Source organism: Pangasianodon hypophthalmus, chromosome 26, assembly GCF_027358585.1.
Source record: "Pangasianodon hypophthalmus isolate fPanHyp1 chromosome 26, fPanHyp1.pri, whole genome shotgun sequence".
Taxonomy (NCBI): domain Eukaryota; kingdom Metazoa; phylum Chordata; class Actinopteri; order Siluriformes; family Pangasiidae; genus Pangasianodon; species Pangasianodon hypophthalmus.
Window position 1 is genome coordinate 11,541,149 of NC_069735.1, and position 18,516 is coordinate 11,559,664.

The 18,516-nt window shown below is 39.0% G+C and overlaps 1 protein-coding gene across 2 annotated transcripts; it reads right to left on the bottom strand.

Moving 5' to 3' along the window:
• Positions 1 to 173: 173 nt before the first annotated feature.
• Positions 174 to 16,592, bottom strand: rab3da (RAB3D, member RAS oncogene family, a). Of its 2 annotated transcripts, none has more exons than XM_026932091.3 (5): positions 13,363 to 13,700; positions 12,748 to 12,984; positions 5,063 to 5,181; positions 3,973 to 4,097; positions 174 to 3,414 (listed from the first exon to the last, which is right to left on the bottom strand). In XM_026932091.3, exons 2-5 carry the CDS (start codon positions 12,982 to 12,984, stop codon positions 3,227 to 3,229), a joined length of 669 nt encoding a protein of 222 aa, XP_026787892.1. In that variant the 5' UTR covers positions 13,363 to 13,700; the 3' UTR covers positions 174 to 3,226. The 2 variants fall into 2 exon arrangements, with proteins under 2 accessions (XP_026787892.1, XP_026787891.1); XM_026932090.3 differs by lacking the exon at positions 13,363 to 13,700 and adding an exon at positions 16,322 to 16,592 and having other exon boundaries at positions 176 to 3,414.
• Positions 16,593 to 18,516: the final 1,924 nt, after the last annotated feature.

An 18,516-nucleotide genomic window follows, 5' to 3' on the forward strand; every position in this document is an offset into this window, starting at 1 on the left:
TGAATAAAAGCCTAATGATTCTGCAATCCAACCTCCTGATGTTCTGACGTCCTGAGGTTCAAGGTTCCGAGCTGCAAATGCTGCCAGTTTTGTGTGCATTAAATGTATAGTGTGTATCCTTCTTAAACACACTTTTATGCCTTATTTTTTAGATGATGGTCATAACAGCTTGAAATAGTGAACTGACTTTTTTTTTTTTTTTTTTACTTTCCAGCTTCATTCTGTATTTTGAAAATGACGAGTAGGACAAAAGAAAGGGATGACTTATGTTTTGCCTTGGTTTGTTGTTTATTTGATTTGACAGTACATATACTGATACTGGATCAATGTGTGATTTGTACAGATTTTGACCTCATTTTGTGTACAGAATATTTCACGAAGTCCGGATCTTATGTGAGCTACATTTCAATAACCTTTAGCCACATTACAGGTTTTCCATAATTGAAATTTACCTGAAACATTACTGCAGTTTCTTAGTAAATAAGTCAACAGAATCATGTTCTGTCACCCAGAGATCTTTTAGTATTCTTCCATGAATTTCTAAATGAGTCACACCTGACATGATGAGAGAAATAAAGTGGGCAACAATGATATAAAAACATTTCCCTATCCCCAAACAACAGTATGTTACACTAAGGAAGAAGATTGTAACTGCAGAGGAGGCTCTGTCAGAGAACGTCTTAGTGAATGTGACTCAGAATCATGTCATACTAAACAACAGCATGTGATTTCAGGTATTGCACATAACACACTTTAACCTGATAAAAGGTTATTTTAGGATATAGTGCAATAAATTTGCTTATCATGTGTGTAGTAAACTTTACTGTATCAAGTACAGCGGAAATAAGTCTGAACCAAAGTAACTGATCATTTAACAGGTTTAACAGAGAACCAAAGTGCATAGAAATGCAGAAAAAAATGACTACACTCTGTAGCACTAATGTGTTTGTTTCACCATTAAATCCTTTCAAGGAAGAGAGTAGACAGGTCAAAGTGGGAAAATTACCAATGCAGCGGTTTTGAAGTTACTGTAGTTGTGTTATTGCATTGAAAAATGTAGCTTCCCATTGCTTTTTCGTAGTTTTTCATAGTTCAGGATCTTGTCATTTCTAATGATTCTTTTTTGTGAAAGTGCCACTTTAGGCAATTCATTATTCAATATGGAAAAATGTTTTGGTTGACTGGAATATGATTGGGCTCTTGATTTCAGGTAAGAGTATGGTACTTTGCATTAAAAAGCCTTTTATGAGACACAGTGAATATTTCACAACACAATTCACAATTTCTAACAGCATCTACAAGGCAGTTTTATAAGGTTTTCCAGCAGATCACACAGCTTTGCATGTTTCCCCTATATTGGTCTTCCTGCCAACATACCCTAATTTCATTCTTCATTTAATTAATAAGTAGCATAACATGAATAAGATGAGCTTGAGCAAAACAACATTAACCATGGTGTGTTTCAGCCTCCTAGATTTGAGATCATAGAGCTCAGGACTCTGATACAGAGCTGCACAGCGGTTACATTCAGTGTCCACAAGGAGGCAGGACGGCTTTAAAATATAGTCTTTGAAATGTCAGAAAGCTGAAATTTCCTGGACATTCTGTATCTGATCACAATAAGTAAAATCTGATCCAGTGGCCTAATTTGATAAAAGCAAAATCTAACAACTTTGGGGGAAAAAAAATCTCATTCACTTCCTACATTCAGTCACTGTGCCATTGACATGACATCAGCAAGGTGTAAAATACATTCACATGAATCTTTGGTTTTGAAATCTGAACATGACCTTCAATTCCCTGCTACTTTTGAGATGCTATAGCCTTAAAACAGCCATGCTGCCATTGTGTAACACTCTGCATGGATGTATGAAGTATGATTATGTATGATTATGGGACTAATTGATCTCTGTTGGCTCAGTGGTTCTCAGCTGGTGGGTTGCAAGCAGACATGTGCTACTTAAATTTCAAAGACATCCAGTGTTTTCTGTTTAAATCTTAAACCCGAGATGTGATATAAATTCATCTCAGGTCTATAATAACAGTTTATTTAGCGGAATAAAAAAAAGCACACTTATAGCAGTTAATGCACACAGCAGTTTGGTAGCTTTTCACAACATGGCTTCCAAACAAAAATATGACACAATAATAATGTTGTCTTATTTTTTTTTTTTTTTACTTTAAAGGTAAAACCGGCAATTTTCATGAGAGAAAACATTTTGGGAATTTTGTCAGAATTCTATTTAAAATATCTCAGAATATACTGAGAAGGAGAAAGTCAGGTCTCTGTGGGACACCCAGACTATAAAAAAGAGAGAAGGAAATCATGTGGGCCATTAAGATTTAACTAATCAGGACAGCTTTCTTGTCAGTCATGTAGCCTGGCAATTTAGAAAGCCTACAGGTGTTCTAGCTTAGGGGATGTGGCTTTTGAATTCAAAAACCTAGTTTTGCTAATTTCTCCCAAAATCATTGACTGAACCTTTAAAATAAGAAAATAAAAGTATGAAGCCTTCTTAGCTTAAGTCCTGTTTAGCTTTAAGCTTACATGTCAGGAACAAAGAGAATGCCCAGGTATTCTATCAGGACAAAAATTATTATTATGACTCCATATGCATAGTAATGACAGCTTAATAAAACCTGATGATTATATTATTATTATTAGTAGTAGTAGTAGTAGTAGTAGTAGGAGTAGGAGTAGTAGTTGTAGTAGTAGCAGTAGTCGTAGTAGTATAGGAACATTAGGATATTATTATTATATCTTTAGTCTTTACTAATGCAGTGTTTTGGTCTTTGTGGATCATATTTAAATCTTATATGTTTATGTAGCTTTTTAGACTTTGTTATATTTCAGTTTGTTTCCTGTTTTAGTGCATGAGGGGTGCAGCCTTTTACTGCAGTATTCACTGTGTGAAAGAAATTAAAAGGCTTGAACGGTTGCATTTGGCCCAGGACTTAATGAAAAAGACAAATATTGGACATGAGGTAAGTCCAGTTGAGAACCACTGTGACAGGTCAATACCAGTTTTTGTAGTGTACAGCTGTGTGTGTGTATACACATGTACTATACACTTACATTGTACACTTTGTTGCATTACTACTACTTGGTCTATCAGTAGAGTGTGGCTGTGTTGGGCTAGGCATGTGTGCATTTCGTAAATGTGCGTTTGTGTGTGTGCGTGTATGTGTGTGTGTTTGAAAGAGCGAGAGAGCAACAGAGCAATCATTAACATGAGCAGCCATTTTGGCTGGTAGGGGGCGTGTCCTCTAGGCTGGGTCCTTTGTGATTGGCCAGCGGGCTTGGCTGTCCATCCATGCTCTCGTTCATCTTGTCACAGATGATGTCAACAAGCCGCTCGAAAACCTGCTTTACATTGATGTTGTCTTTTGCGCTAGCCTCAAAGAACTGGAACCCTGGACATACACACACACACACACACACACACACACAAGCACAAACACATAAATGTATATCTCAAACCGGCAGATCAGATGAATGAAGGGTCTCCCTTCTGCTTTAGCAACTTGAGCATAATAAACGAAATTATTTGAACATCACACATCTGCCTGTGATGGTGTTAAGAATATCTCATGAATCATCTTTGAATAAATCTAAAACTCCTCTTGGCTTAGACACTAGCTTCATCAGCAGTATTTTCTTTCTTAGTCATGGAGCATAACCACTCCTTTGCCAAACAGAGCTCTGCAATGCAGGCAAGTTAAATAAAAAAAAAAAAGAGAGATAGAGAGAGAAAAAGAGAGGGAGGGAGAATGAGAGAGAGGGAGAGAGAGAGGGAGAGTGTTTTATTATATGAAGGGAGAGTATGGATTGCATTTCTGTCAAGCAGGAAAATTTGTGCTTTTTATTTTAGAAATATTTTTAATTTTCCTTTGACGTGTGTGTTTGTGTGTGTGTGTGCAAAGTAAAATTCTGAAGCCCTTTACATTTCTCTGTTGGTGTATGAAACTCACCTAACTCATTAGCTAGTCTCTGTCCATCTTCCGTGGCCACCAGTCTATCGTCCTCCAGGTCGCACTTATTTCCAACCAGAATAACTTGAGCATTGTCCCATGAGTATGTCTTAATCTGAGTTGCCCTGAGACACATACACACACATAAAGTTAATTAAATCTACAAAATTAAATTATGTCATGAATGTTTGTCAATATGTCGTATATAAAATATACGGCTGACTTTTCCAGCTGTTTCAATTTCTGCACCACTTTATCGTTTCAGCACAGCATCTACAATGTGTATTGTGCAGAGCAATACAATATGTTAATGTCTCATTATTATAGGTGTTGATCTTTTTGTCTGACAGATACAGGGGCCACACCCACTTCACTGGTACTGACAGACACAGAGGCCACACCTGCTCCAGGAGAACTGACAGATACTAAAGCCATATTTCTTCCAGCTGGACTGACAGGTACAGAGGCCACGCCTCCTTCAGTGGTACCAACTGGTACAGATATACACTTTATAGCCAAAAGTATGTGGACACCTGATCATCACACTTATATGTGCTTGTTGAACTTACCATTCCAAAACCATGGGCATTAATATGGAGTTGGTCCATATAGTCAGATTGCTGTTATATTAACCTTCACTCTTCTGGGAAGGCTTTCCATTAGATTTTGGAGTGTGGCTGTGGGGATTTGTGTTCATTTAGCCACAAGAGCATTAGTGAGGTCAGGCACTGATGTTGGATGAGGAGGTCTGGGGTGCAGTCATGTTCCATCCCAAAGGTGTTCAGTGGGGTTGAGGTCAGGGCTCTGTGCAAGACACTCGAGTTCTTCCAGTCCAGCCTTGGGAAACTGTGTTTCATGGACCTTGCTTTGTGCACAGGGGCATTGTCATGCTGGACCAGGTTTGGGCCTCTTAGTTCCAATGATGGGAAATCAATGTTACAGCACACATAATTTTGTGCTTCAACTTTGTGGTAGCAGTTTGGGAAAAGCACACATGTGGGTGTGATGGTCAGTGTCGACATGCTTTTGGCCATATAGTGTAGTAGTAATGAAATTAGTGTTTGTAATAAGATCATATAAATGGACTCACCAGTCCTGTACAGCATAGAAAGACTCCTGGTTGGTGATGTCGTACATGAGCAGGAAGCCCATGGCGCCTCTGTAGTAGGCCGTGGTGATGGTGCGATATCTCTCCTGACCTGCAGTGTCCTACATACCGCCAACACACAAACGCAAACTGAAGACACATTTGTGTACTATAATCTGAAAAAGGTTTACCATTAACAGTAAGCTATACGGTTATAGATACTGACACAATGAAAAACATTATATTAAGCGTGTTGTGTCCCTTGAAACATGCCTTAAGATTTTTAAAAATAGGGTGACCTAATTTCTAAGGAGGCAAAAACCAGCAAAAAATGTTGTTGTAAGCAAAGTACTGAAACAAAGAGCAAACCTCTTAAGAGGTTTAATTAGTGTAATTAAAGGTGTAATCAGAGATTTTGGCAGAAGTTCACTGAAGCGTTCTTGAAACTCAAAATACAAGCAGATACAAAACCTCCTTTCAGAAGTTCCCTCCAAAGCGATGCCCTCAAACCACCTGAAAGCTAGTGCGAGAGAAAGAGCTTTCTGATCTACCAGGCAACATGACCGACAGACATGTAGAGATGCTCCTTGTCCTCATTGGTTGAATATTTTATTGGTTGAGTTTTTAGTGGATAATTTTTATAGAGTCTGAAATGCCGCAAAGACATATTGTTTTTCTCTGAGCAGGGATTTTTGTTGACAGCTGCTGGAATCTGAGGATAACTTCACAAAATACTATAAAGTGGTCCGACTTAAAAATCACTGACTGCACCTTTAACTAAATTATTTGATTGTCGTCAAAGTGATATATGCCTTTAATCTCCTGTTTGTAGATACCAGTGTACACTAAAAATCATCAAAAACATGCTATTGGGTTTTGTGACTATCATACATGTTGTTATTTTAAGGGAACATTTTAACAAAGAGAGATTCTCTTTCAGTCAGGATTGAAGAAGTGTTTTTATATGGTTCTACCCCAGACATAAACTCTGCAGCTTATCAGGACACACTGATTGTTTTGGCTAAAAATGTCTGGACAAAATGGCAGATTGAACCGCTGTAGTGTTCGAATCAGCACACTTTCCTACCAGACTACAGCAGTAAAAAGTAAATTGGTAGGGAAATCCTACTAATCTGTGTATCATTGATAACACTGTGATGAGCATTTCACATCATAAAACAGATCAGCTGCTTCAACACTACACATTTCCCCACGAGTGTTGTGTGCACTTGCTCTTCCTGCTGTTTTGCTGTTTATTGTGTTGTATGTCAACACTGACACAGACACCAGATGACACAAAGACAAACAGGATGCCTGCCTTCATGGTATAAAGAAGGCTTGGTGGTGAGAGTCGCACCTTTAAAGGGATATTTGATCCAAAAAAAACGTGAGGGGTTTGATATATGGTGGTTGGATTAACTTCCAAATGACAACTCAAGAAAAAAAAAGCACTCCTTGTTTCTATTGAGCTGTACATAATAATATATTGTGCATATATTATTTTGCAATCCAACTGTAAAGCAGAGCATTATTATTATTATTATTTGGTTATTATGGTGTATTTATTAACAGGTTTGGTTACTGTTTAATAAATTGCTGAGAAAATGACACAACTCAGATACTGAAATCTTATTCCTGTCGATTTTTTGAGAAATATGAGCTTGCTAGCAGGGATAACAAGAGAACATGTTGGCATTTTTAAATTGTAAAGGTGTAAAGGCCATATTTGGTATTTTCTTGGGCATAAAAAATGTGTATGAAACCATTTATTTTTACATAGATTATTTTAATGTGTTAATGTCTGTCAATTTTGTACTCATCAAATAAAATACATTAACCTGTAGACTGACTCACATGTAAATAATAAACCCTTTAAAAAAAAAATAAACTTGTACTTATTGCATCCTACACTGTTGGTCTCAGTAGCTAGAGCTTGAGACAAAATTATAGTATAGATAATAGTCATTATTTCATGCCATTTTATTCATTCCATTTTGATAAAATGAGTGTCACATTTTGTATCTGTATCTTGTATCTGTATCTTATATCTATGAACTGATTAATCAAAATGTGACAAAAACTTCTGTGAAAAAAGTGATTTTATGAAAAGAGAGATCAGAGATATCGCCATCCGATATCATTTGGTCTGAAGCTCTTTACAAGGTTATGTTGCTTTATGATGGAATATTTTACTCAGTTTGCAAGTAGTTCTTATTAACATCAGTAAAAAAAAAGAGTGCAATCACACCCCAGAAGAGCAGCAACTATGGCACTGTAGTAACCAGGCAACTCCTAATTAGTTTCTGTGATATTGTAAAGCTGTAGACCTTGCATAAGGTGTGTGTGTGTGTGAGATTGGAAAAGCGCTAATAGGTGGCTAACAGACAAAACACCCCCATCCCCTTCTTTCAACAGATATAAGCACGACCAGCTGTTTACACACACACACACAGACAGACGCACAGTCAAACAATGTAAACCAGCAGCCTAAAGAAAAACCTTGATGTCTAGGATTCGTCCACATCGGTGTGTTTATGTGCAACATCTACTAGAGCTGTCTCTAGTAACTCTCATTACATCACACTGTGCTATTGTACCAAGATAAAAAAAATTAACATAAGTAATATGAAAGTATGGTGAAATATATAAATGTACACAATTTTCTATTCCACCTAAATGTAGTCAATCAGCGAAGGAACGTTTGGTGTCGTCTTGTGTTTAGCAATGGAGCTACAAGGCTAATATCTCATGCAAAGAAAATCTTACCCAAAAGGTTTTCTGGGAATATCTGCCTCCAACCACATCTACTTTGAAATTAAAGTTTAAAAATACACATTAAAGTTTAATTAACTCATAGACTTGGGGATGTACTATAATCTATAAACATGAACAAAACTGAATGTAGCTGAATACTGTAACATTTTTGGCGGCCATCTTGGAACACAGGCTTGGAACACTTTGCTCTTTGAAACACAGGCAGCTCAAATTTCCATTACATGAAGAAATAAATAGAAAATCTCACTCCTGTTGGAGCTATTCATCCTGTACTGCTCTGTTTGTTTTATTTCTTACATTATGTTCATTATACAATCTATACAGCCTGGTCATAGCTACATCCAGTTTGTGTATCAGGAAAGGCTAACAGCATCTTAAATTGCTCCTTTAACAGAAATATGATACAAAAACAATAATTCTGGATGTTTATTTAAATTTATTGGCAAATTCTCTTTATTATACCTCAATATTGTGTTGTATACATATGTACTGTCCATTCATTAGCCTGGCAGATGTTTGATGGCAAAAATGAGGCACCAGCACCATTAGCCATTTCTGAGGGGTTTTGTTAGACTGTACCACTTGTTCAGGGGAAATTCCTAGGTTAGGAGAAATGTATGGCCAGCTTAGCAAAAGAAATAATAATAATAAAAAAAAGGACCTGTTGTTGATTACTTTTGTCTAATTTCTTTAATGATTTTCTTTAGATATGCTTATTTTCTATTGTTAGGCAACAACGGTTAAGCTACAGGGACCTGAGGGCTATATAATGCTTCATACCTCATTTGTGGAAAGAATGATGTTAGCATTCATGTTTTAAAAGCACTCAAATTTTAAAATCCCAGCTGTGTCCACACATAAGAGATAGAGACAGATAAAAAAAAAGCACATAATGTAGCTCACATCCACAATATATTTTCCACATAAGAAATTGTACATGTGTGTGATTAAATATTATGAATCATGTTATATGTAGCATAATGTGTAATGTGCAGTGTTTACTTTCTCCCACGATACAGCACAGAGTCAAACCCAAGTCAAACTAAATTCTTCCTTTAAAGCGTCTCCTCCCTTAAGTAAACCAGAAAGTAGACACACACACACTCACATACACACACACATACATTACATGAGTAAGCAGAGATACACACAAATTCACTTCCCTGTCAAATGTGGATTATATTTAAACACTGTAGTCACGCATGAGCGTATATCATTACAAAGCTCTGTCAAGTTACTCAGTCCATGCAGACAGACCCTCCCACAAGTCTCTGGATCCTCCACACCCTCAAAACTAGTGATGTCTGAGTCATAAGCTTATCGTTTTTCGATCCTAAGCTCAGGGTGCAGTCTGTCTGAAATTTCACATGTTCTCCCACCTCCCAAAAACAGGCCAGTAGATGGACTGGTAGCTCTACATTGCCGCTAGGTGTGTATGACTGTGTGAATGTCGAAGGTGTGTGTGTCCTGGTGTCCTGCAATGGACTGGCAACTGATCCAGGGTGTGTCCTCACAATGCACCCAGTTTTCCCGGGACAGGCTCTGGACCTACTGCAGGCCTGACCAGAATAAAGCAGTTACTGAAGATCAATGAATCAATGAATCAATGAACAAATAAAAGAATGAATGAAGGAATGAATGAATGATTACTTTCATTCAGGCTGTTGTCACGCTCTTGGAAATTTGTCTCTTGTGGATGTGCTACTCTTTTTCTTATGGGTTTAGCCCATCCATTATGTTTTTTTTAAGTTTCAGTAAACAATTGTAGTAGCTAATATGTCTACTGTACAATTTATAAATACCATGTTTCCTGAAGCCGGTCAAAACTGGTCAGTGTGTCATAATATCTATATCTGAAGGCTGCTTATAGCTGGAATTGCGGGACTGCATCCCAAATTACACTGTGTCGTGACTAGTGGATAGCTAGTGTGTTAAAAACTGTTACATGTGTTTCTTGTATCTTTTGAAAAATCACAGGAGTTTTATTAATTTTATATTTACGACTCCACTCTTTCTCAGTGTTGGCTTTCTGCCCACTCTCAGAAAAGAACTGCATACTTAAATTAAAGTCGATGTTTCTGCAAGCATGACTCTGCACTTTACAGTGCACTACCTCGAAGGGGTAGTTTCACTCAATAGCTGAAGGCTCTCTTGCTGTTTCCTTTAATCAGCCACACCAGGTTTCCTTCCTGCTGCACAGAAAAGCTGTGGGCAAGATATGCTCTTTCATGCTGTTCTAAAATCAGGCCCTTCTGTTTAAATAGCTCAGTGCTGGTTTCATGAGAAAGCTGGTTAAATGGGAGCACAACATAAGAAGATAAGGTGTGTTACGGTCACTCATGGATTACTCTGGAGCACACTCTGTCATCTGAACATGGCGGACAGGTGTGAAACGCACAGAATCTGGAAAGAAACCTAATTTTTAAAAAAAAATAATTTGTCTGTAAATGAACACACAGGTCATTCGGTTGCTAGCTAGTTATCTAGCTAATGTTCAGAAACCACTGCAAATCTTCCAAAATATTGTAACGCTAAACTATATGAGCCTGCAAGCTAGCTACCCGACATCCCTAAGCTAGCCACTTTAGCTGCTTAATAAGCTAAGATTAGCTTCCCCTCTCCATCTTGCTGTGAAAAAGTGAATAAGGTCTATACCAGTAAATACCATGGTAATGATGTGCTTTGTTTTATCTAAACATACGTGTAAACAAAAAAATTACCTCAGGCAGTAAATTAGCTCTTACCCCTGAAGGTAATGCTAACTGAAGCCTAAATAGCATGTCAGTTCTTAACAACTACATTAACAAGTACATTTAATGTTTAATTATAAAATGTTTAATGATATTTGTCCTCAAAAACTATGTAAGCAGTTGTTAAATGGCGCTGAAAGAAAATCCTGACAGAAAATTATCCATTTTTTTCTGGTCGTGACACTATTGTATTTATATAACATTAATGGCATTAAAAGCAAGGCATCTTTTTTTTTTTTGGTGAAGAGATCTGAGGTAATTCTGAGAGAATTCTGAATGAATTTGACCGAAAGATAGTTACACAACTGTGTAGTAGCCTATAATAAATGATAAATCTCCCATACTACATACTACTACAAGGAATAGTATAGAGTATATAGTATATAGTATATGCCTCAGTGTTAATATTCCCAACACACTTGATATAACTGTGTTTTTGTGTCTCATACATTGCAAAGAAAGACAACAACAGCGTTTATGCGCAAACTACTACATTGATGAAGCTTTGGCTATACTCACACACACTAAATATGCTAAATAATTCATTGACCTCAGAAGACCCTTCTGTGTATTGATTACATTAGTGATTCAGCGCACACATACGGACAGGCCAGTAAGAATGTCTTACTGCCAGAAGCACTAACGTATCCAGACCAGACAGCCTGAAGAGCCTGCAGAGGTGTTTCACGTAGCTGTTTCACGTAGCTGTTTCACGTTAGTACAGAGATTGACTAAATGAGCCATGTCTCTGTTTGAGATTAATTCCCCAAATGTGCACAGTCACTCCCGTCCTAGTGTTTTTCTCTCACAACAATAACGCTTTCAGTATTTTTATCAAGTTTAATGATTTAGAACAATTTGTCCCACTTTGTGCACCCCAAAATAAAACACACAGATCATACAAGTTGTTTACTTCCTTAAAGACAATGTGAGAGCAACCATAATGCATTTTATTCCATAGTGTGTATCTCTGAGTGAAAGTGGCTCAGCGCTTTCAGTTAATGGCAGCTGGTTTGGGGGAGGGGGAGGTGAAAGATGATCTGAGGTTATTGGTTAATATTATTTTTCTCCACATGTGAGCATACAGGGATTTAGTCGAAAATCATAACACGTTTATAGACAGGAAAAAAAATTCCATTTTGATGAAAGAGTAGAGAAGAATTTTGTATTTTAAGTGATTGATACTGATGAGTTGTGCACAAAATGACAAAGCTAACATGCTGTTTTATGGTAATGTATCATTTATAACAGAATCAGTCTACACCAGGACACTCTACACTATCATCCCACTGTCTCAGATCAGAAGGCCCTCCAGCGGGTGGTGAAAACTGCCCAATACATCACTGGTGTCAAGCTACCTTCCATCAAAGACAATCTTCACAAACTCTGCTTACAGGGGATGAGAAGTATAATCAAAGACACCTCTCACCCCAACCATGGTCTGTTTACTCCTCTACCATCTGGAAAACGCTACAGGAGTCTTCGCTGTCACACAGCGGGCTCAGGAACAGTTTCTTCCCATCAGCTGTCAGCCATACAATGTACATATATATACTTCTGGATAGATGCTAACTGCATTTCAGTTATATACTGTATATACTGTAAATCAGTGTGTGTGAACAGTTTGAATTTTGAGTTAAAAAGTATTAGCTTTGAAGAGTGGAAAGCTATGCCTCATTCAATGGGAATGATAGACACAAAGGCAATGCCTCCTTGGCCTCCTTGGACTTATAGGTTGGGAGGCCATGCCTCCTTCACTGGGACTTACAAGTACAGAGGCCACGCCTCCTTCACAATGACCGACAGACACAGAGACCACACCCCCTCCACTGGGATTGGGACACAGGCCACACCTCCTACACTGGGACTGACAGAGGCCACGCCTCCTTTATTAGGACTGACAGTGGAGAGAACGAGAAAGCAAGGAAAGAAAAGCACAATGCCAAAGAAACCTAAAAGCTATAAAAACAGTACACTAGTAATAAAAGGTCTGTGTGTGGTTTCAGACTTTACATGCAGAGACACTTGGATTCAGTCACCATCACTGAACAACTAATAAAGAATCATACTGAACTATATTTGAAACTGTAGAGTTTGATGCTGTTTCTCCATGCTTTGCCTATTAAGAAAATGTGGACAATATGTCCCATCATTCCCACTTACCCAGATCTGGAGTTTGATGCGTTTCTCATTGCGGTACACAGTTTTGACTTTGAAGTCAATGCCAACGGTGCTGACGAACGCCGAGGTGAACGAGTCATCTGCGTAGCGGAATAGGAAGCTGGTCTTTCCTACGCTGCTGTTACCAATGATAAGTAATTTAAACATGTAGTCGAAGTTCTGGTCAGCTGCATCTTTCTGCACCTGTGTCTGCTGCCGGGGGTCACTTACTGACGCCATCTACAAAATCAGAGGCCATGGAATTAGGGAATGGGACATCAGGAACATAATAAAGGTGTATCAGTATACCCCAAGAAGATCTGAAGTAGTTTTACTATTAACAATGTCTTATGCCAGTATACAGTATATGATGACATCATAAACCCTCCCCCAGTAAAGAAAGTTTCTATTTACATCCTTACTATCGTAATAATTTTTAATTAATAATTCATGCTGCTAAACCGGCAGCTATAAGCTGAACACAAATGACAGAGAGAAAATGACATCTGTGATAAATATATAACTGTCTTTGTCAAGCACAACTGTCATTTTTACCAACACTTTACAGCACAATATTATCCTGCACCGTATCCATTTACAAGTCAAGTAAATAAGTACCTTAATCCCCTATATTGTCTTCTTTGGTGCACTTCGTCCACTCCTGGAGACACAATATTTAGTCCTACTACATGTGTTTGTATGGTATGACAAAAATTTTCTACACTTGTCTCAACTTGACATGAGCCACCTAGCACCTCCTTTCTCTTTCCTTCTGCTACTCATTTTCGGTTTCCACTCACTCCTCTCTGTATTCTTCCTCTCCATCTTTTTATCTTTTGCTCCTCCCCCAGCTCTCTCTTGCAATAACCCCTGTAATCAGAGATGCTGAGTGTGTGGTTTTTTTCCCCTGATTGGACTTGTTTCTGTGAACACCAAATCAGCACAAACCATCTGGACCATAAAGACAAACCAGCCAGCGCACTGTCAGCAAACACACCCGTCATCTGTCTTTCTTACTAGATGCCAAAGTCAGAGAATTATAGAAAAAGCTTTACTCAAAAACACCACAGTCATTTAAACAGCTTCAATCAGTGAGCCTGATTAAAACTGAACACTGATACAAAAGCCTACTGAATATAAGTGCATACTTTTTAATACATTATTAAGATTTACATAATTGGGGGTTCAAATCCCACCTCTGCCCTGTGTGCATGGAGTTTGCATGTGCTACGGGGATTTCCTCTGTGTACTCCAGTTTCCCCCCCAGTCCAAAGACATGCATTGTAGGCTGACTGGCATTTCCAAATTGTCTGTAGTGTGTGAATGGGTATGTGAGTTTGTGTGCGATTGTGCAGTGTGATGGACTGGAACCCTGTCCAGGGTGTCGCCTTGCGCTCAGAGTCCCCTGGGATAGGCTCCAGGCTCGGGCTGTGTAGGATAAGCGGTACAGAGAATGGATGGATAATATTCCTGTGCAAAAAAAAAAACTGCAACACCTGTCCAAAGGCTCAACACTTAATCCAAGCCTCAACTACTGCCCAGTACCTAAAAACCTCACCAACACATCAGCACCTGCTTAAACACCTATCCAACAACTTGAAAAATCTCCCCATCACCTGTAACTCATGGCCCAACAGCTTTAATGCCAGCCCAATGCCTTGAACACCAGCCCAACACCTTTATCACTGGCCCACTGCCTTTAACACCTCTCCAATGCCTTTATCACTGGCCTAATGCCTTTAACACCTCTGCAATGCCTTTATCACTGGCCTAATGCCTTTAACACCTCTGCAATGCCTTTATCACTGGCCTAATGCCTTTAACACCTCTGCAATGCCTTTGTCACTGGCCCACTGCCTTTATCATCGGTCCACTGCCTTTATCACTGGCCCAACGTCTTTATCACTGCCCCACTGGCCCACACCTCTCCAATGCCTTTATCACTGGCCTACTGCCTTTAACACCTCTCCAATGCCTTTGTCACTGGCCTATTGCCCTTAACACCTCTGCAATGCCTTTGTCACTGGCCCACTGCCTTTATCATTGGTCCACTGCCTTTAACACTCCTCTAGTGCCTATATCACCGGCCCAATGTCTTTAACACCTCTCCAATGGCTTTATCACTAGCCCACTGCCTTTAACACCTGTAAAATGCCTTTATCACTGGCCCAATGCCTTTAACATCAGTCCAACATTTTTATCACTGGCCCAATGCCTGTAACACCTGCCCAACAGCTTTAACACCAGCCCAATGCCTTTAAGACTGCTTTGACAATTTTAACATCTGCGTAACACCTTCAACTCCTGCCAAAAGCCTCTAATTCTGTGCAAAGGTTGAACATCTTCACAAAGCCTCAACAACAACACAACACCACTCTAATACCTTTACAGCAATCAAATTCTTCAACATCTACCAAACACCTGCCAAAGGCTCAACACCTGTTCAAAGCTTCAACTCCAGCCCAACACTTTAACATCTGTCCAACATCTGTTACGAGTTAACACAATGGTTAACTTTAGTAATCGGGACTGGAAGTCATCTACTCATGTATAAATAGTAGCCTGAGGGAGTCACCAGGATCTGACACACCTGAGTTGAGTTGGGCATGCAATTCGTTTGGTATTACAGCAGGGATGTGTCGCAGTTCATTATATATAGACAATTTTTTGGCTGAATAAACTGAACAGCTTGTTCGTGTGACATGGAATATTGTGATTTCATTCAAAATAGTATAATAAGATAGTTAGACTGTAGTTTTTTCATATAATACAATCTGGAGGATGTCTTTCATAGCCTACAGGACTGAGCTGTTTGGCATAGATCTCATTTATGCTCGGGACCTGAAGAACGCATACCCATGCACCACTTTTTGAAGGCATAGTTCGAAATAGACAGACAGATAGATAGAGAAGGAAGAAAGTATGGTCATTAGCTAATAAATCAAATCCTAAATGTTTGTGTGATAATGGTTTTTCTATCTTGGACGGGACCAAATGTCCCCCACAAGGACAGATATACAGTATCTGACAATTTTGAACTTGTGGGGACATTTGACTGGTCCACACAAGGAAAACTGCCTTTTAAAAAACCCTGCATCTTTTATTTAAAAATAAAATTAAAAGAACCAAAGGGTTTAGTATAGGATTAGTTTTAGGGGTCTGAATAGTCTTAATGCTCTGCATTATTAATTGTGTCAGTATAAGGTCCTCACAAAGATAGTAAGACTGTGTATGTGTGTGTGTGTGTGTGTGTGTTAATGACTGACATTAGGCAGAACCCACACTGCTGGAGTGCTCCACACCCTTTATGGATCAAACATACAACGATTAACACTCAAACATACATGGTAACATAAGACTTCGTGGTTATACTTTAGATATGATTTATTATGATTTATTTCAAAAAGAAATAATGATTCCAGCTGTGGAAGCCAGATGCGCAGAAGCTCTCCACACAGACTCAACAGGCTGTGCAGTACAGCTTCCATATGGAGCATCAGAACACAACTTCACCAAGCTGCAAGCACATTTTTATTCTGTTTTCACTGAAAACAAACCTTAGAACAACTTCACCGACCTTGTACAGTCGCTCTCAGTTCACTCTGCTCCAAAGAAAAGTTATTATTATTATCCTCCTCCTGTCGTCTCTTAGGATATCCGCTTCTTCTGCTCCGGCGCTCTTTCTGCTATCAGTCCTTTTTACTGCAACTCCATTAAACACGGCTCTTTTTTAATAATAAAATAAACCCCACTAATAAAACAAAGCTAACTTCTCAGATCGATGTCTTTATTCGCCTTTACCTTGACACAGTTTATCCTTCCACCCTCTACTGACGCCCAGTGATGGCCGTTCCCAGATCAGCTCCTAGACTAACCAGGGTTGCCAGATTTACCACTACGTAAACCCTCACCTTTTCTCACTTTATTTTAAAAGCTTTATTTAACTACAGTGTACTCTAGATATTGGTGCTACTAAGTCCAAATTATTTTCAATATATGAAACAGTGATATTTTGCATAAGTGCATGTGAATAAAAACATCTGGTTATATTAGTGTGAATACTACCAATCTGGCAACGCGAACACCGCTGAGAGTGCCGCTCCAGCCAATTAACGGCCAGAGTCAGTGCGCGAGCGCGACGTCACACCGATGAACAGTTCATTCATAAAATCGCAGACATACTAAAAATATACATACGTATGCATTTGTTTTTATCTGTCACATTCACGGTCATTTTTAAAAGTACTTATGCCACTCAGCCTGCTCTGATCTACACTATATGGCCAAAAGTTTGTGGACACCTGACCATCACACACACACATATGTGGTTCTTCCCCAAACTGTTGCCACAAAGTTGAAAGCACACAATTGTATAAAATAGGTTTGCCAAGGTTGGACTGGAAGAACTCAAGTGTCCTGCACAGAGCTCTGACCTCAACCCCAGGGAACACCTTTGGGATGAACTGCAACGCCAATTGCACCCCAGACCTCCTCATCCAACATCAGTGCCTGATCTCACTAATGCTCTTGTAGCTGAATGAACACAAATCCCCACAGCCACGCTCCAAAATCTAGTGGAGATCCTTCCCAGAAGAGTGGAGCTTATTATAACAGCAAAGCGAGGCCTAAAACTAGAATGAGATGTTCAACAAGCACATACGGGTGTGATGGTCAAGTGTCCACAAACTTTTGCCCATATACAGTATATATTGTTTTCCTCAAGTTTTATTATTCTGTAATGTTACTTATACCGCTCGACAATCATAAATTTACATTAGTCTTGTAACTTCAGTGAAACCCTAAATTGCCAAACTATCAATTCAGTGTTGCCTTCTGAATGGGACTGATTTATTTCAGGAGCACAAATGTTTCCCAAAATGCTGCTACTGGAACACAGGGATAGTGCAGTAATATTATTTTGTGTGTTACATATTATATAACCATACACGGTCATCAATAAATTATATACCCAAATATGGTTATTACTGTCTTCAGTTTAAAGGAGCAGTTTGTTCAGTTCAGGGCCAGAAAAATTTAAACAGAAGCCTGAAATGAAGAAGCTAGCCAGATCCTTTACATAGTGATGATGAGTTTTTATAAGGTTTTGTTTATATATATATATATATATATATACTATATTGCCAAAAGTTTTGGGACGTCTGCCTTTACACACACTTTAATGACATCCCATTCCTAATCCGTAGGGTTTAATATGGAGTTGGCCCACCCTTTGCAGCTATAACAGCTTCAACTCTTCTGAGAAGGCTTTCCACAAGGTTTAGGAGTGTGTTTATGGGAATTTTTGACCATTCTTCTAGAAGCGCATTTGTGAGGTCAGGCACTGATGTTGGACGAGAAGGCCTGGCTCACAGTCTCCGCTCTAATTCATCCCAAAGGTGTTCTATCGGGTTCAGGTCAGGACTCTGTGCAGGCCAGTCAAGTTCCTCCAAACCAAACTCGCTCATCCATGTCTTTATGGGCCTTTTTTTTTGTGCACTGGTGCGCAGTCATGTTGGAACAGGAAGGGGTCATCCCCAAACTGTTCCCACAAAGTTGGGAGCATGAAATTGTCCAAAATGTCTTGGTATGCTGAAGCATTAAGAGTTCCTTTCCCTGGAACCACATCATAATCCCCCCTCCACCAAACTTTACACTTGGCACAATGCAGTCAGGCAAGTACCGTTCTCCTGGCAACCGCCAAACCCAGACTCGTCCATTGGATTGCCAGACAGAGAAACGTGATTCGTCACTCCAGAGAACATGTCTCCACTG